Raw genomic sequence first — 16,907 nt, forward strand, 5'->3', positions numbered from 1 at the left:
TTCTCACCCTTTTTAACCCTGTCGTGCCTGGTAGATTCTAGAAGGTAGTGACTTCAGGTAACTGTAAGTAATATTTAAGTAAAATAAAAAACTTTTTATGAATATATCAAAACCTTTAGATGTCAAAGTAAATTAAATAACAAATATTTGTTTGAAAATTTCGTTTGACGATTTTGATTAGCGACTAAAAATCCTCCCATCTTCAAAGCAGAGGTCGCCATTGGCTAACTTTACATACGACTACAACGAATTGATTTTACAACAGCCTCAGAGTTTGATTTTTGATTAAAAATATAAACATTTATTTGCATGTAGTTTTACTTCTCCGCTCGCTTTCGCTTTTGTGCGGAGTTTAATCAGAAGAATACATTATTTCCCAAAGGGACACACACGCAAAAAATGCGCTACTTTTTGTATATCGTCCCTTGTGTGAACACTTTTTTTGCTTTAAAGAATATAGAAAAAAAAATTTACCTTTACAAATTAGTATGGTAAGTATTAGTGAACGACCAAAACGACCAAAAATTTACATACAACAGAAATCTAATTTATTGCCGAAAGTGCGAAACTATTAATTATGATAATACATTTTTAATGTAAAATTGGGCAGATTTAGGAAAGTTTTTTATACTGTTCCAGAAATAGGATGGGAAATGTAAAAATTAGTATTTGCTGACAGGAACGCGTGTTCTGCTATTTCAAGCTCACTTTCGACGCTACAGTTTACGTGTTATGGTAAGATTTTTTTTCATACGCTGAAGGCACTTTCGTTTTGTGTCGGTTCCTCCACTCGTAATTAATTGCTTATTTTTTGCAACTTTACAAATATATATTGTTTTCTACAGTGAAATGAAGTAGGTACACCAACACGACAACGAAGAATGGCTTGGCTCTCTACTAAAAATTTATCTTACTAGCTAATAAATAATAGTGAATACAAATAAGGTCGTATTTACCTGCTGTAGGAGCACTCCAATTGTCGTTTCGATCTTCGTGCGTGTCTCCTGTTGAGTAGGAAATAGCTTCTGTTTTGTGTAGTAGACGACAGTTCCTCTACCAACCATGTCGATAGAGAAAATAAATCTGTTTGCTTTGTGTTTATAAATATGATCTGATATAAAAACGATATCTCCTTAAATACTAGCTAATGCACAACTGCTATATCTCCAGGATATAAAAAAATTATCCACATAAAAATAAGAAAACAAAAAGCTCACGTTCTTCCCGCTTTGCGCGAAGAAAAACCCTGTGTGGAACTCTGCTTGTGTGTGTAAGTGTTTGTGTGTCATTTTTTTTTTTTGCTTTGTTTTGTGTTCAAACGGGCGGTGGTCCCTTGATGTAGCGCAATTGGGGCGTGAAACTCATGGAGTAGGTGTTGAGGGCATCACAACAGTGCGGCTCGAAGAAACAAGCCGCACACATCACCAGCACCAGCGCCAGCTGCACCGGAACAGCGATCTTGGTGATCCGCCAGACCCACCGATTCTGGGACAGTTTCATTTTCGTGGTCTGGATCAGCCCAAGCTGAGCGGTGGCCGTCGCTCGCTGGAAGTGCTCTTGCTGGTGATGCTGCTGCTGTTGCTGCTGACCGGGAGCTAGACCGTCCTTTTGTACTTCCTGATACAGCTGCTGGTGGGGATTCTCTTCGGAGTCGGTTTCCGTCAGTGGTGGCGGTGAGCGGGATTTGGCCGGACTGGACGGGCGGTTCTTTTTGCTGGAAAAAGAAATGCACAGATTTATTAGTTGGTTTTTCTTTGAATGAGTGTGAAAGAGTCGGAAACACTAACTAGCCTGTCAATTTATGTTTTTACTCTTTCAATTATTCCTAGATTCATGGACTTTTATGTGCTAGAAGTACATCGTTAGTGTCTTATTGTTTAATTAGATTTTTCTTCTTAAATTTGTCCTTTTGATGATTTTATTTCTTCATTATTTATTCTAGGATATATATTCTTAATGATTATCCATTACATAGTGCAACAAAAAATGACTTTTTTCTGCCTTGGTTTCTATATATATTTTATTGTGTATTTTGATGCAAAACCAAATTTCCCCGAGTATGAACATATTTCAACTTAAGGGGCAACAATGACGCCATTCTGAATTTTTGAGAAACCGGAAATTTTCGATGTTTTTCGACGCCATTTTGTTTCAAGACCAAATATCAAAATTCTAAGAGTTTGTCCACATATTAGCATCTTCTTACCCATCTTTAAAAAAACAGATCTCAAATCGGACAAAAACTGAGCTCAAACCAGTGATTCTACGAAACCGGTTTTGGCATGGTTTTAGTATACTTCACAAAGCAAAATAGAATCGAGTATGTCTGAGCATCAATGGTAATGCGCTAATATATAATAATAATAAGTCTCAGAAATCAATTGATTGGTGTCTGATCTACGTAAAATGTCAGCAACATGTCGATTTTGCCACAATTCCCCTACAATACTAAAATAGATTGTGTAATAGGTAAAAATAATTTTCCCCTTCCTTTTACGCTATAGTAGTATAGTAGAGCATACTGAACCTCGCTCCTCCTGTTAAATATCGCCATTTATAATTCCATGGAGAAGTTCCGTCGTGTGTTTTCTTAGCTTGTTTAATTTTCAGAGGGACTGACTTTTGTTAAGAAAAAGTCATGTAAAACTCAGCGTGAAGAGAGTAATTGAGGAGCCTGAAAATAAAACCATGCTTATAGCCGTTTTTTATTTGTTGTTATTTTTTTCAATCAATCAGTCATATTTTTTTCCTCAGAGAATCAGACAAATTACGAATCAATTAATTTCAATGACTAGAAACCTGGAGTTTTGAATCAAATGTTATAATAAACGAACATTGAGGATCATGTATTAGAAACTCAAGAGTTCGGTATCAAGAATCCTTAGTAAAGTTTGATGCGAAAATAAATTTCCCCGAGCTTGAACATATTTCAACTTAAGGGGGAACAATGGTGCCATTTCGAATTACACACGACTAAACAATAAACATGCCACTTCTTAATAGTGGTATTGCTAATAATAGGAGTGCGAAATCTCTGCGGACTATCGCTCCAGATACCGGCAGATCCTACGTGTCTGCATTCTGTGTTGTTTGGTTACTTTTCCACCCAATCCTCCGTTTTCTATCAGTTTGCTTAAATGAAAATCTTTCAATACTCTTAGGAGCTATGTTAGAGCTCCCTCTGTTCGATTAGCCATCTGATTCAACCTAAGAGCGCCTTTTTCCGCCTCTTTGAGTGTTCCAGTTTAGTTTCTAGTCGAGTATGATTCCCAAATATTTGGCTTTGGTGGATAGCTATGTTTTGGGAATCAAATGGTGTGTTGACAACCTGAAAGGAGCGTCAAACTTAACTCTGGCCCTCACAAGTTCCTATTTCAAGCCACCTGAAGGCATATGGTTACAATAGACTGCCAACTGAAACATGGACACACACGGTTGGTGTAGCCTGGGCAATGTTGTCTTTCGACAATAGCTGGGTTAGAAGGTGCGACGCGATCATTGACGCGTTAACCATATCTCGGCGGTAGAGGAAATGCTCCGCAAACCCGAGCGTTTGTTCACCAAGATAATACGGCTCAAAACAGCGTCTGATCTCCATGTTAACAGCGGCTGATCAACGTCCTGGTGTCAGCGTCACCTGATTTCACCTTCAATGCAATTCAATGCAGAAAGAATGCAGCTGTGCGCCCAACAAAAACAAAATTACTACGTAGTCTGAATAACTCATAATTTCAAAGCATTTTTCAGTTAGGTTTTCAAGCAGGTCTTTTGCATTTGTGTTTGTATATGAATGATCCATCTGACAATTAAAGTATGAATGAATTATTGAGCTAATTCACAGTTCTATTACATTCTAATCACCATTCTAAGCTTATAAAAAAAATATTGGGTCGGTGCATTAACCTCAAAGTGATCTTCAACATCAGTAAAAGTACGAACACATATTGTTTCCAAACGTGGTATGGTGGTAGATTGGATTCAGTAAGGTCGTGTTTCGAATAGGGTAGCTCGGGATACGAAAATTTACCATTTGGAGTAGTCCAGGGGTATCAAGTTTTGCGATGAACTGCGATTGCTGTATTTTACAACTATGTTTTCAGGGCAAGTTCCTTAGTGCCAAGCAAATAAATCTTTTCTGAACCCGTTAAATGACTAGGGACACCAAAATTCACAAGAATGGTTGAATAGCTATAATCTTTCTTTTTTCCGATTTAAGCTTTTGAAGTGCACCTGTGTTGATCAGTGTAATCTATTTATTTTGATGACACCAGTCTACAAATAAACTTAAGCCGTCAGCATACACCAGTTGAAGACAACGGTTATCCAGTATTAGGGCAGCGTCATTAAATAACAGGCTAAATAGCAGCGATCCGAAATTACTGCCTTGCGGGACACCGAACTTATTTGCGAAAGGCCGTGATACACAACCATCACTATTTACTCTAAGCTCATGATCTGTTAGATAGGATTCCAACCAGGTCACCAGTTGAGTAGAAATCCCGAGACGAGAAAATTTGTGTAACAATATTTGGTAGTCGATTTTATCGAATGCTTTCAGGTCAGTATAAATTGCATTGACTTCCACCTTACTCTCTATATTCGTTATACACTCCGAGGTAAATTTCATTAGGTTTGTTGTAACCGACCGCCTAGACATGAAGCCGCGGTGAAATGTAGCTTCTCGTGGCATCGAGAATAAAGCAGCAGAGAGGTTTGTAGTTCTTCGAATGTTTATAACATTGCACAGTGGTCCACTCTAGAGCAAATCACGGACAAAACCTCAAACTCATTTTTGAACGATTGGTATTGATGAATTACGGTTTTCCAATACCCTTAAACTTATTTCGTATAAAAGTAGACTTCATAAATGTAATATTTCTGGGTTTTACAGATAAATTATTTGATATTTTTGTCCATTTTGATGCTTTTTTCTTAATATCTCGGTAATCACTAGACCGATTTATTTCCATCTACCGTCAAACGAACGGATTTTCAGTCTTCTTGAACCGCGTTGTTTGTAATTGAAAATCGGATTGACTGTCCCGGAGATATGGCCGAAATAGTGCCAAAATCTTTACATAATATACCTAGAACCGCTCAAAAATGGTCAAAACTCATCATACGACCAGAAATTTTTCGGAAGTTAGGTTAACTGTAACCACATAATGTGTGTAGGTAGTTACTGACAAATCCTGGCCCTCTTTTTTCAAGAATCCTTTGAAGGGCTAGGGCTGACATTTACCTAATCAGTTACTCAAAATGTAATGCTGTAGGGGTGCATTCGAGCAGAAATTTATCAGTTATTTCAAGCATTAGACATTGAACCAACTTCAAAATATAAGCTATAAGTCTATTTATTCTACAGTATAATATCAATATTTACCAAGTTGTATTACATAAATATAATAACATCTGTGAAATTTGAAATAAATAGGGTAACCGCTCCTATATTCATCTCAGTACCTATATTCATCTCATCATGTCTTTTTGATCAATTTATCATCAAGTTTTACCATATTTTCAACGTAAAACTTTCAGCCACTTGAGAAAATCGAGAAGCAAACAGATTTACTTCCAAAAATTTGTAGAAATTTGACGGTAAATTGTACAAATGAGAGAAATAAGATGAATATAGGTGCACCAAGCTGTTGAGATGAATAATGGAGCGATTACCCTAGAATAAACAAAAATTATTAATCCGAAAATGAAGAAAATCCGCGACTACACTGAAACGCGATGTAGTCGCGACGCGACACGTTGTTTATATTCGAAACAGCCGTTTTAGGAGCACGTGTTCCATGGCTACTACGATTAGATAAAACGCATGAGCCTGATACGCAATCAGAATAACTTGTTTGGAAATATGTTCTCGTTCTCTTAAATAGGATGAAAAGCTATCTATCGCTAGTTTTCGCTAACTTAAACCTTCACCGTTTTGAAGCTTATGAATTTACCTATCAAATGAAACCAATTGGATAGCGGACATAGGTAACTATAGTTTCAGGGCATATTTATCCCGAAATATGTTTAAAAGACAACAATTTAACACAATACACAACCTCTAGTTGTTTGGAAGTTTCTCAAATCAATGGAAAAATGCCTTGGACATATGTGAACAGTTTCTCTGAAGACGTCACCCATGTACGAGCATCCTGTGAAGCTACAGGATGTACTCAAGTTATGTGATGCATACAGTGATTATCCCCGAGAAACACGAAGTTTGTTCACCCCTAATGCTGTAAAAAAATTAAAGCTCAACGGATTACGCGCAAATTTCAGATTTTTGTTGCGAAAGGATTAAGGAAGCCCAGAAAAATATAATTTGATGGATCGGTTCACTTCGACAGAGGTTTTGGCTGCCCTTGGACCACTGTGCATTGTATCGATCACCTCGCCTAAAAACAGGATACATAAAAGACTGCTTCCAAATGAGAGGAAATTCCATTTGCTAAAATGAGCGGTTGAAAGTGACATTTAGTGGCAACAAATCACAACTGCAGGCAGGTCAGCAGGATCAGAAGCAAATGATCGTTTCAACTTTTTCGCTGCTGACAATATCATATCATCGTTTACGGCATATGCGATTAGTTCAACCAAGTCAGCGGGAATATCACGGATTACATCATTTACCTCTGTTCTTGAAAAAGGACTCGTTAAAAACACAGATGTAATTTTTGTAATGTAATGTAGGTAATTTTTGGTATCGCAGAGCTTCATCGCTTCGAATCAATAACACGCTAAAAACCACGTGGATTTCTCCTCAAACTCGTTTGTGTACGTATGACTTGAAGAGTGCTGAATTCAAAAGTCTGTATGCCTTACTATCCTACTGAAACCTTTTGGTTGTCAGCAGTTCTACGATGCCGTAGATTCCGTTGACAAGCGTTGCGCGCACGTTTTTAAAACCCGTAAGCGATATGTGCTCCAGGCAACTAATGACCACAGCAAGGATCATCAAATTCTGCCATGATCGTATTCAACAATGGTGTTTTTGTTAGACATGTATCACCAAGTTGAGCATGGCATGGAACTACTTGTTTGAAATTCTTCTCCCTTCGCTCATAGTTCTTGATTTTGGACTGATGATTCTTAGATTCTTGGATTCTTTGTTTTTGATTCATATCTATCACTTGTTTGAAATTCTCCTCTCTTGCTTTTTGGTCCTTGATTTTGCACTGATGATTCTTAGATTCTTGGATTCTTTGTTTTCGATTAATATCTATGATTTTAGGTCTTCGATTCACGATTTTTGATTCTTAATATAAGATTCTAGATTCTGAATTTTGGTTGCTTGTTCCTGGACTTCCGACTCTTGATTTTTGGTCCTTAATCTTGGATTCTGAGTTTTAGATCTTTTATACTGGATTCGGATTCGTAATTCTTTCCCTGCTCCTTGAATTTAGATTTCTCAGTTTTGATTTGCAATCGAAATCTCAAGTCTTCATTCTTGATTCCTGATTCTTGATTTTTTATTAATTCATGAATACATGATTTTTAATACTTGATTCTCGGTACTCGACTTTTGATGCTCGACTCTTGATTCTGGGTTCTAGATTTTGGACTGACGATTCTTGGATTCTTCAATTTTGATTTTCTATTCTGGACTCGTAATTTTTGATCCCTTATTCTTGATTCTGAAATTTTAATGCTTTCTCCTAGACTCCCAACACTTAATTTTTGGTTATGAATTTTAGATATCTTTTATTCTGGATTCTCGATTTCAGAATTTAAATTAATATATTTAAATTTTTTTCTGCTTCATGATTTGTGATTTTTTCATTTTTGCCTCAATTTCGGTTTTCATTTCTTGATTTTCAATACTAGCATCTTTATTCTTGAATCCGGATTCTTAGTTTTTGGTTTTGCTTTCGAGATTTTAAATCATCGATTCTCGGTTCTTCGATTGTTGCTTCTCGACTCCTTTTGGTTCTGGGTTTTGGACTGATGATTCTTGGATTTTTTTTTGTTCACACAACATTTATTTGACACGGCACAATACGAGATTCTTGGATTCTTGATTTTTGATTTTCCATTCTCGACTTTTTTAAAATTTTCCTCAACTTTGCTGAAGGAAGCAATACCGAATTGAAAATTAGAAAAAAATTTTTTTTCATTCAACTGTTAGGTGAATTGATCAAAAAACCGAAAACGCCAAAAGTAAGGCCTTGTTCTATGATACAATTTTGCTGAAAACATTGAGTACATGAAGTCAATTTTTCACAGTCAAATCTAAAGCGATCACGATTTTTCGAATTTAGACCACTGTGCACTGTGGGATTTTCAAATGAATCTTTCCACCAATCGTAAATGTCTTGAAATATAATACTTGGAATGTGTAGAAACTATTTTGGAAGTTGTTACATAAAATTGTGCTTTACATTGAGTATTTCGTAGTTTTTATATCACTTTTTTTGTACTTTACGACCTTCAAAAGGGCATTACTCAAAAATGTACCGTACGATGATTTTGAAATTTTGACCAGAGATTCTGGACGTCATAACGAACCGAATGGTGTACTCAAATTCTTTGGTGCATTATTTTATAATAACGGTATGTTTATTTTATAAAAAATGTTAGCAAAAGAATAACAAAAATAATTTCAATATCAGCCTAAAATCACCTGGACCATTAAAGCCGTAAATGAAAAGAATCCCATCAAAATTCAGCTTGAGAGATCCGAAAAATGCACTAAATGAATTGAGCTAAAATTTATCTTACGTTAGGAACAGGCCGAAAACTACTATCAAATGTCTATCTAGAAATTAACGTCAAAAAACTCTAAAACGTCTCCAAAAACTAGTAAAAAACCATACAATAGTTTACACTGGAAAAACTTCCCTGATATCCAAGAGAAGTCGAGAAGAAAATATTCCTGAAAATAATTTCAAATGACTAAAAACACGTGAAAAAAAAGAAAACAGAAGTTCTAGAAACATAGGTACCTATGTGAAAATTTGAACATGAAAGCAATTATAATTTATTTAACCCTTTCTAAACAAAAAAATCTAATTATAGTCCAATAAACGAAAATGGGGTTGTTAAGCTATTTACGGATTTCTGATTTTATATATTAGCTAGAAGAGTGTAATTTTCTGAGCAAAATGTGATTTTTAAAATTCTATATCGTTGTCCTTCGATTTTGCAATGAAGAATAAAAACCGCTCCAAGTCGCTTAAATAACAGTTGGTACATGGGCGAACTGTCATTGAAGAGGCTGTAAAATGTTTCGCAAGAAAAAAATCGTCTAAAATTATGTTTAAACAAACTTTAGAAAACGAATAAAGCAAACACGGAAAATGATTTAAATTCAGCCAAATGATTGAAGGATAGAAGCCTTCTGAGAAAAAGGCAAAGCAGAAAATGATTACAAATTCAACGAGACCAAAGGCAAACCCTTTTTCAAATTGAGCTTAGTTAATAGTGCCTCTAAGACCTCCGCTAACGACAAAAAATGGTTAAAAAAAACAAATTATATCTTAGAAGCCAAATATATCACAAATACAGCTGACAACGACTCTAAAACCAGAATACCTGGAGATTTTTTATAACTGGCTTTTTTGGCAGATTTCCATTTTTTGAAAAAATATCGTGTCTACGAGGACATTTTAACTGGACTAGGTACAGGGGAAGGTAGAGAGAACTGATTTAAATCCAATAACCAGAAATTATTCCACCTGTACATTATCCACGATGTCTGACTTTATTCTGGCAAAAACCTTACAAAACTTTTTATAATTCGTAATATTCAGTAAGTAATTTTAATATTTTAACTATTAACGAGACCAAGTTTAGAACACAAGATTTGTTATACTCCTGATATTTTTGACTGATCGGATATTGTCTAATCAGCACTTGTAGAAAACACAAGCGAGACATACACTGTCTGTCAACAAAGCGGTATTGTTTTTTTTATAATGTGTGAGATAACGACTTCATACGCGCAGTCAGTTACATCAACAAACCTCGAACATTTTGTTAGTATATCTTGGATAGGTAATATCAATATCGCACGCTTAGCCTTAGGGCTAATAACGGTCTCGATCAACTAGATTAGTTGAGAGATTTCGTTATCGATATTGTTTTTTTTGGCACATTTTGCATGTGTAGGATAAGTACAACGATACACCGTGCCCCAGTGCTGAGTCGAGAAAATTTCCAGCTCGAAAAGATCCTCGACTCGATCAGGAATCGAACCCGATATCACAACCGTGTGGGAGAGCTAGCCGACCGACATCGCTGACCACAGAGCCACGGGGACCACAATCGGGGACCATCTTGGATAGGTATCAAGCATTTAGGTAAGGAGATACTTCGAGCGTACCGTGAGAAGTTAGAATTTCAATTATTTTCTGAATTGTTTTCATTTTAAGTATTCCTAGAGCTTTTATCATTTTTCTTATATTATTCGCTTTTTTAGTATTTTAGACATTTCCAGAACATTTGACACTTTCAACAATTTGAATTTTTATAGAATTGATGGCGGTTAAGTAATTTCAGTTTCTTGAATCGTTAGGAATTTTCAAAATTTTTCGTAGTTGCAGTATTTTTAGCATTTAATAATTTTCAACTGTTGATGAGTTGGATTTTAAATTCTTATTTTTTTCCTAATCCCGACTATCATTTTTCCTGGCATATTTAGTTAAGCGTTTCAAGCACTTTCAGAATTTTCAGTATTTCCGACAGTATTAGTATCATTAGCAATCTAAGCATGTTTACCATTTGGCAATGTTGGATTGTACTTTTACGAATTTCCATAATTTTTTGTGATTTTTTAGTTCAGGACATTTTAACTGTTTTAGTTGTTTTGGTATATTTAGTTTTTTCTTCATCTTACATTTTCTATCATTCCTCATCATACCCATTTTTGATTTTACACTTATAAAATGTGTGTTTTCAATTTTGATATTTAAGCTTCAAGTTTCAATCTTGATTTTTTTTAATCACGAAGAAGAAACTTAGGCTTTCCGAAATGAAAGGCACTACAGAGCAATCTAGATTTTCATCTTAATTTGAATACTATAATACTATCACTTACCTTCCATTCTTATTCTTGTTCCTATTCTTAACGCTAGCATCGTTGTTGTTGCCGACGAATTCCTCGAGGACATCGCCATTCTGACTTCCCGCCGAGCCATCGTTCTCGTTCATTATAATCTTCCGGCAAGTATTCTGCAGCGACCGCAAATCATGCTCTGCCATCTCGAGCCGCTTAGTGATGGTCTGCATAGCTTCACTACCCGGTGCCAGTGCCACCTCGAGCTGCTTGACCAACCGCTTCAGCGCACTCAACCGCTTCTCGCGCTCAGAAAGGCTACCGTCAGACATGCCACCACCATCGGAAATGCCACTATCAGACAGAGACCCACTCGACGAGAGCTTAAGATTAACCGGAATGCTAATGTTATGCTCCTAAAACAAACCAATGTTAATTCGAATTTCTCTTGATTGGATTGAAATACGAAAATACCTGAAAAAGCGGCTCCACCTTCTCGGACAGAGCTTTGACAACCTCTTTGACACTATTGACCATTTCGTCGGTTCTTCCGGCCCCGCTTTGCAGGGCCCCTTCAATCCCCTGAAGTTTGCCTCGGTCTCGGTCGAGAATGTCCTTGAAATCACTCAAACCGTCCTCCAGCTGTTTCCAGGTCATCATCGAAGTGGTAAGGTTTGTGATTCGGTTGTTTATTCTGCAAATAGAAGAACGTCAATAACTGACAGATAATGGAAATGGTTTGATTATCACGTACCGCAAATCCGCCTCATCCCAGGTGCCGTACAGTTGGTTGATTCCATCCTTCAGCTCCCGGTTGATGATGCAATCTTCCCGCAGTTCGTTCAAACAATCGTAGCAGGCTCCACACTTCTGATCCGTACACTTGCCAAAGTTTTTGTCCCGATTCAGCTGCTCCAGCTGGGTGTCAAGCGTGGACTCATCCAGCAGTTCCTTCCGCTGCATTTCCTGGGTCGAAACCCAGTTGTGTACGGCAGCATTCAGTGTCAGCATTTTGGGACGCTGGTTTGCCAACACCTTGCGCTCGTTCTGAAATGAGTTGAAACGAAGATTATTAAAGTGGCAATGTCAACAGGTATAATTTGAGATGAGTCACGTGAAACCGAAACTATTTCCGAAACAAACAGAGTAGGCTTATCAGTGTCGTGTTCCACTCTATCTCCTCCACCTTCACAGCAGGTCGATCGTAAAACTAAATCGCCCAGAAAAAAGTTTCACTGTTTTCGCTTTCATGCTCAAGGTCTCGAATATGTCACAAAAACAGACCACATTAGACGAAAAGTTTGAACGCTATCTCCCCCCTTTCAGTTGCCTAAAAATACGTGCATTGCATCATTACGAGGTGAAACAATTGCCTCCAGCAGATTGCGTCGTCCGCCGCATACTAAATGGAATGCGATCTAGTCATTAGCTAATTGCTGTGTTATTTTTCGTCGTTATTCACCCCAGCCGGTTAAATTATCATAAAAATGCTTTGATTGTAGCATTTTTAGATCTCAATACTTTTAGTCCTCACTTGAAATCAGTTTCGCGCCGCCTGCTTTGTGCTTTCCCTCGTTTTTTCAACATTTTCAAAATTAGACCAACCAAAAGCAGCTAGCTAGCACCACTCTTTCAAGTGCACGTTTCGATTAAGCGCTAAAAGTTGTCTTTATCCCCTGACCTTCGCTCTGCCGGCTGCGCTCGGGTCACCATATTTATTTAAAAATAATCAACCTACCTTTAGCTGATCAATGGCAAGCTGTATGTGTGCCTCCGAGGAGAAATCGAACGCCTTGCTGCCCAAATCGTCCAGAACATCTTTCAGGGTTTGGATCTCCGTCTGGAACTGGGTCGTAATCTGTCGCCTTTCGCTCCAGCTCAGTAGCTTCTCCCAGCACAGGACGGTATCTGTGAAAAATGAAACCACGATCAATGTCGAACATCGTTGCGAGCTCGTTTCGGCTACTCAGAACAACCGATCAATCGGATCGGATCGGATATCGTGTGTACCGTAGAGTCTGTCCGTCTGAACACCGGTGTGGCTTTTCTGTATCGTCCGCCTTGTGGTGATGCTTATCGATCGATGAGTCGATTTGTACGTTTCTATTTTGCGCATCTTGACCCAATTTCAGTATTCACTAAAACATTGCAATTAATAAATTGTCAACAAACACTCCCGGCTCGCGCACGTTCCGTCCGTAAAAAAGCGTAAACCGAAACACGGCCGTTCCGAAGCACACTAGGCTAGCAAGTGCGAGTGATCGGATCGAAACTAGAGAGTAGAGGATACTATTAACGCGGATTCATAGTGGTGGCGGTAATAACATTAGCGAACTCTTGTGTGTGTGAGATACGATGACTAAAGCGATCAAAATACTGTGAATACCTATGGGACTATTAATCTAATGTTTAACTGTATTGGAAACGGATGATCATCGCAGCGGGCAGCTGTTGAGCCCGTAAACATTTCTGTGCTATTGTGATCGACGCAGTAAACAACCTTCACGGCAGAACGACGCGTCGCGTCGCCATAGCAACGTGCGGCGATTGCCACGTGCGGATACTTACTTATCCACCAGTGGCAAGTTGCAACACGGATTATGTGTAGCGCAAAAGTCTTAAAAGCTTTTTGGTTGTTTTGTTAATGAAAATAATGTTTCAATGAATTTATAAGCGATGTTTGACAGCTCCTAAATATACCTCTGCTGAAATTTTGGTCGAGATCAAATTTAAAATGGTTAGTTATAAATTTCTCTAACACGTTTCAATTATTATTTTTGATACTGCAGCAGTGCATGTTTAATGAATGGATGAATTTTTAAATTTACATTTTTGTGTGAATCTGGAACCACCAAAACTTAGGAATCCCGAATTGCTGGAACAAAAAAATTGTAAAAATCACAAAATTAGTAATTTAAAAGTCCAGAAGATCCAATCAAAACCGAAAAGACCAAAGGATTCTAAATTTAAAAATTCAAGTTTCGAGATCAAAAATTAGGGCCTGTGTTTTAATGTCTTTTTTTATCTTGGATCTTGAAATGTAGCTTTCAGACCTAAAATCTAAAGTTATAAATTTCTGATAAAGTCGTAGTTTGTGGTTCTAATTCCGGGTTCAAATTTTGTATCTCAAATATTCAATAACCAATTTTGGTGACACCTTTTATAAAGTTTTCTTGAAGATTTTGTTCCATTTATTTTCAGATTCCAATAAAAACTGGGAGGTTTCGACTTGTGTATTCATTATTTGAAATTAGAATTAATACTTTGAGCTTGGAATTTCGTATTAATATACTTGGAAAAAGACTTAAAAGTTTGAAAATTTCAGATTTGAGGTTCAGATTTCGCTGCCGGATTACTAACGCGAATTTTAACATTTAGATCCTGTACTTATTTTTTATTTATTTATTTTTTTTTTTTTTTTGAAAACGGGTTTCGGATGTTAGGCAATGGATTTGGTGTACAAAAAGTACAATCGTAGAATTTCAAGTTCAAGTTATGAATTCTGAATTGTTTTGTTTAGCTGCTTTCAGGTTCCAGAAAAATTTTCATAATTTCTGATTCTCGTCATTTTCGGAGAGTGTTACCTACTTTTCTCATTTCATTCAAAGAAAATGGTGCGCTCAAACGCATCGAGTTAAAAAAAGTGAAACAAGGTGCCGTGATTGATTTTTGTCGCTTCAAAGACGACTGTCCGCGTGAAGGAAGACCAAAACCTTCGAAGACAGATTAGGAGGATTTGCTCGATGATGATCCAAGCCAAAAGCAGGAACACCTTAGGAGGTATCTGCCAAGTCATTTTCAAGCGATTCATGCTTTGGGAATGATTCAAAAACAAGGAATTTGGTTTTCTTATGATTCGAAGCCAAAAGACGTTGAGTGTCGTTTTTGCCTGTTAACAACTGCTCAAGTGACAAAAACGGAAACGTTTCCCTTATCGCATCGGGACGGGTGATAAAAAAGGAGCATCCCAAAGAAAGTCTTGAGGACTGCCCGGTCATGCTTCTTCTCAGCCAAAAAAAAACACGCTGTGAAGGTTATGCTGTGTATTTAGAGGGACCAGGTCGATGATATTTATTTTTAGCTGTTGAAACCGAACGGAACCATCACTGGGGAACAGTATCGATTTAAATTGATGCGATAAAGCCAAGCACTGCGCGAAAAACGACCACAATATGAACAGAGGCCCGAAAAAGTGATTCTACTGCATGACAACCTTCGGCCTCATGCAGCCAGAGTCGTTAACGATTGGATGAGGATTCTCACCTCACCAAGATTCGGGATTTTGATTCAAAGATTAGAATTTTCAAATCTTGAAATTCATTCTAGCGAATAAGTTTACAAACACAAAAATTTCAGAAAATTACGTTTTTGAAGTCCAGCAATCGCTAAGTCAAGAAACCTAGAGTACGGAATTTATTTTTCACAGAAATCTATTGAAAAATTACCAAATTCAAATATCTAGGAACTATTCTTAGCTAGAAGTCAGGAAGTCAGAAAAGTAGTAATAGATCAATAAAAAGTGTTCGATGAATGAAAACATCAGTAACTAGAAGGAAAATCCCAGAATAAAAAATGTAACTACATTTTCCTGGACTTTTCTAGGCGTTTGATGATATTCGTTTCACTACGCCTGTTCTCACTTTCGAATGATGCAAAAATCAAAATTGATCGAAAATCCGTTCGAAAAAAAAACATTCGTACCGATGCAACACGTTATTCTTCATTCATTATGCTTCGTGCTCTTCTTAGGGTAACGGTGGTATTTTGGCCCACAAGCATATTTTGGCCCACCCGGTAACATTTTACGCATTTTATCTGATAAATTCAATGAATATTAGAAAACTATGCATGCAACATTGAATAGCACGCCTAAGAATCACACTACACTATAATTTTCGGCAAAAAACTGGCTCTAGGTAGTGTTATTTTGGAATTAGTTCTTACATATTATTAGTATTACATATTAGTTCTTACATTCTTCTTTCTGAAGCAAACATATTTTGGCCATGCCAAGTTTTGACATCTCCCTTGATTACCGTTCGGCCGTTGCACGTGAACAAAGAAGCAGCTTGTGACAATTTACAGGTAATTACTTCTTAATTTATCACATTTAACGATATAACATTGGATGAGAATGTCTGTCAAATCACTAGAAGCCAAATCATTTCAATTTTAGATGCCTAAAATTTACAAAAATTCACAGCAGAAGGATGTTCTCCTAAAACCCAATATTTTTGCTCTAAAAATACCGATGATTTTTTTTTCTTCACAAAAATACCGATGATGATCTTGAATATAATTAGTCCGAACTATTTCCATACACGTCTGTAGATATAAAGGTGGGCCAAAGTAAAAGTTTGGTGGACCAAAATATGCTTTTAGTACTTCGTAGAAATTTTGATATTTATAGGATATTTTTCAATATATTGCATTGTTGAACGGTGTATATTAAAATAGACACTTAGCTTTTTACAATGGTATAATACAGTAGGTATTTATGTTGAAAAATTGTGTTTGTTTTTAATGAACTGTGCGAACACTTCTCAAAGCTGGCCAAAATACCCCCGTTACCCTATTTCGTTCATCCAGAAAAAAGACAATCTCTGAAATTTCACCACAATTTTATCGGAAATTTTCATCGTTCTGCGGATAGTTTTTCGCACTTTTTGAATTCTTTCTCACCGTTGAAAATTTTAGAGGGTTAATTTTTTCCTTAATCGCTTATACTTGCTAAAAATATTGTAAAACCCTTATCTCAAAAAAAAAAAACATCAGCTCTTTTAAAATGAAAAGAATTACGAAAATCTGCGAAAAAAGTTTTAATGTTTCTGCACTCTTAAAATTGAGGAGGCAGAGAGCCTGCAATCCATCAATGGCATTGAGTCGGATATATATAATAATATGAACGAAGTTT

At 36.8% G+C, this 16,907-nt stretch overlaps 1 protein-coding gene across 3 annotated transcripts in view; it reads right to left on the reverse strand.

Moving 5' to 3' along the window:
* Nucleotides 1-273: 273 nt before the first annotated feature.
* The window catches only part of LOC129732650 (klarsicht protein), a 446,402-nt gene continuing 429,768 nt past the window's right edge, over nucleotides 274-16,907 (reverse strand). For 2 of the 3 annotated variants that reach the window (XM_055693703.1, XM_055693702.1), the window contains 5 exons: nucleotides 12,732-12,901; nucleotides 11,748-12,040; nucleotides 11,468-11,687; nucleotides 11,036-11,409; nucleotides 274-1,714 (listed from right to left, as the gene is read on the reverse strand). In XM_055693703.1, coding sequence (XP_055549678.1) covers nucleotides 1,315-1,714; nucleotides 11,036-11,409; nucleotides 11,468-11,687; nucleotides 11,748-12,040; nucleotides 12,732-12,901 — 1,457 coding nt within the window. In that variant the 3' untranslated portion in view covers nucleotides 274-1,314. Of the gene's footprint in view, nucleotides 1,715-11,035; nucleotides 11,410-11,467; nucleotides 11,688-11,747; nucleotides 12,041-12,731; nucleotides 12,902-13,130; nucleotides 13,266-16,907 lie in introns of those variants that run through there. The other variant, XR_008729309.1, reaches the window with a different exon arrangement.

This window comes from Wyeomyia smithii, chromosome 3, assembly GCF_029784165.1.
Source record: "Wyeomyia smithii strain HCP4-BCI-WySm-NY-G18 chromosome 3, ASM2978416v1, whole genome shotgun sequence".
NCBI classification, from domain to species: Eukaryota; Metazoa; Arthropoda; class Insecta; order Diptera; family Culicidae; genus Wyeomyia; species Wyeomyia smithii.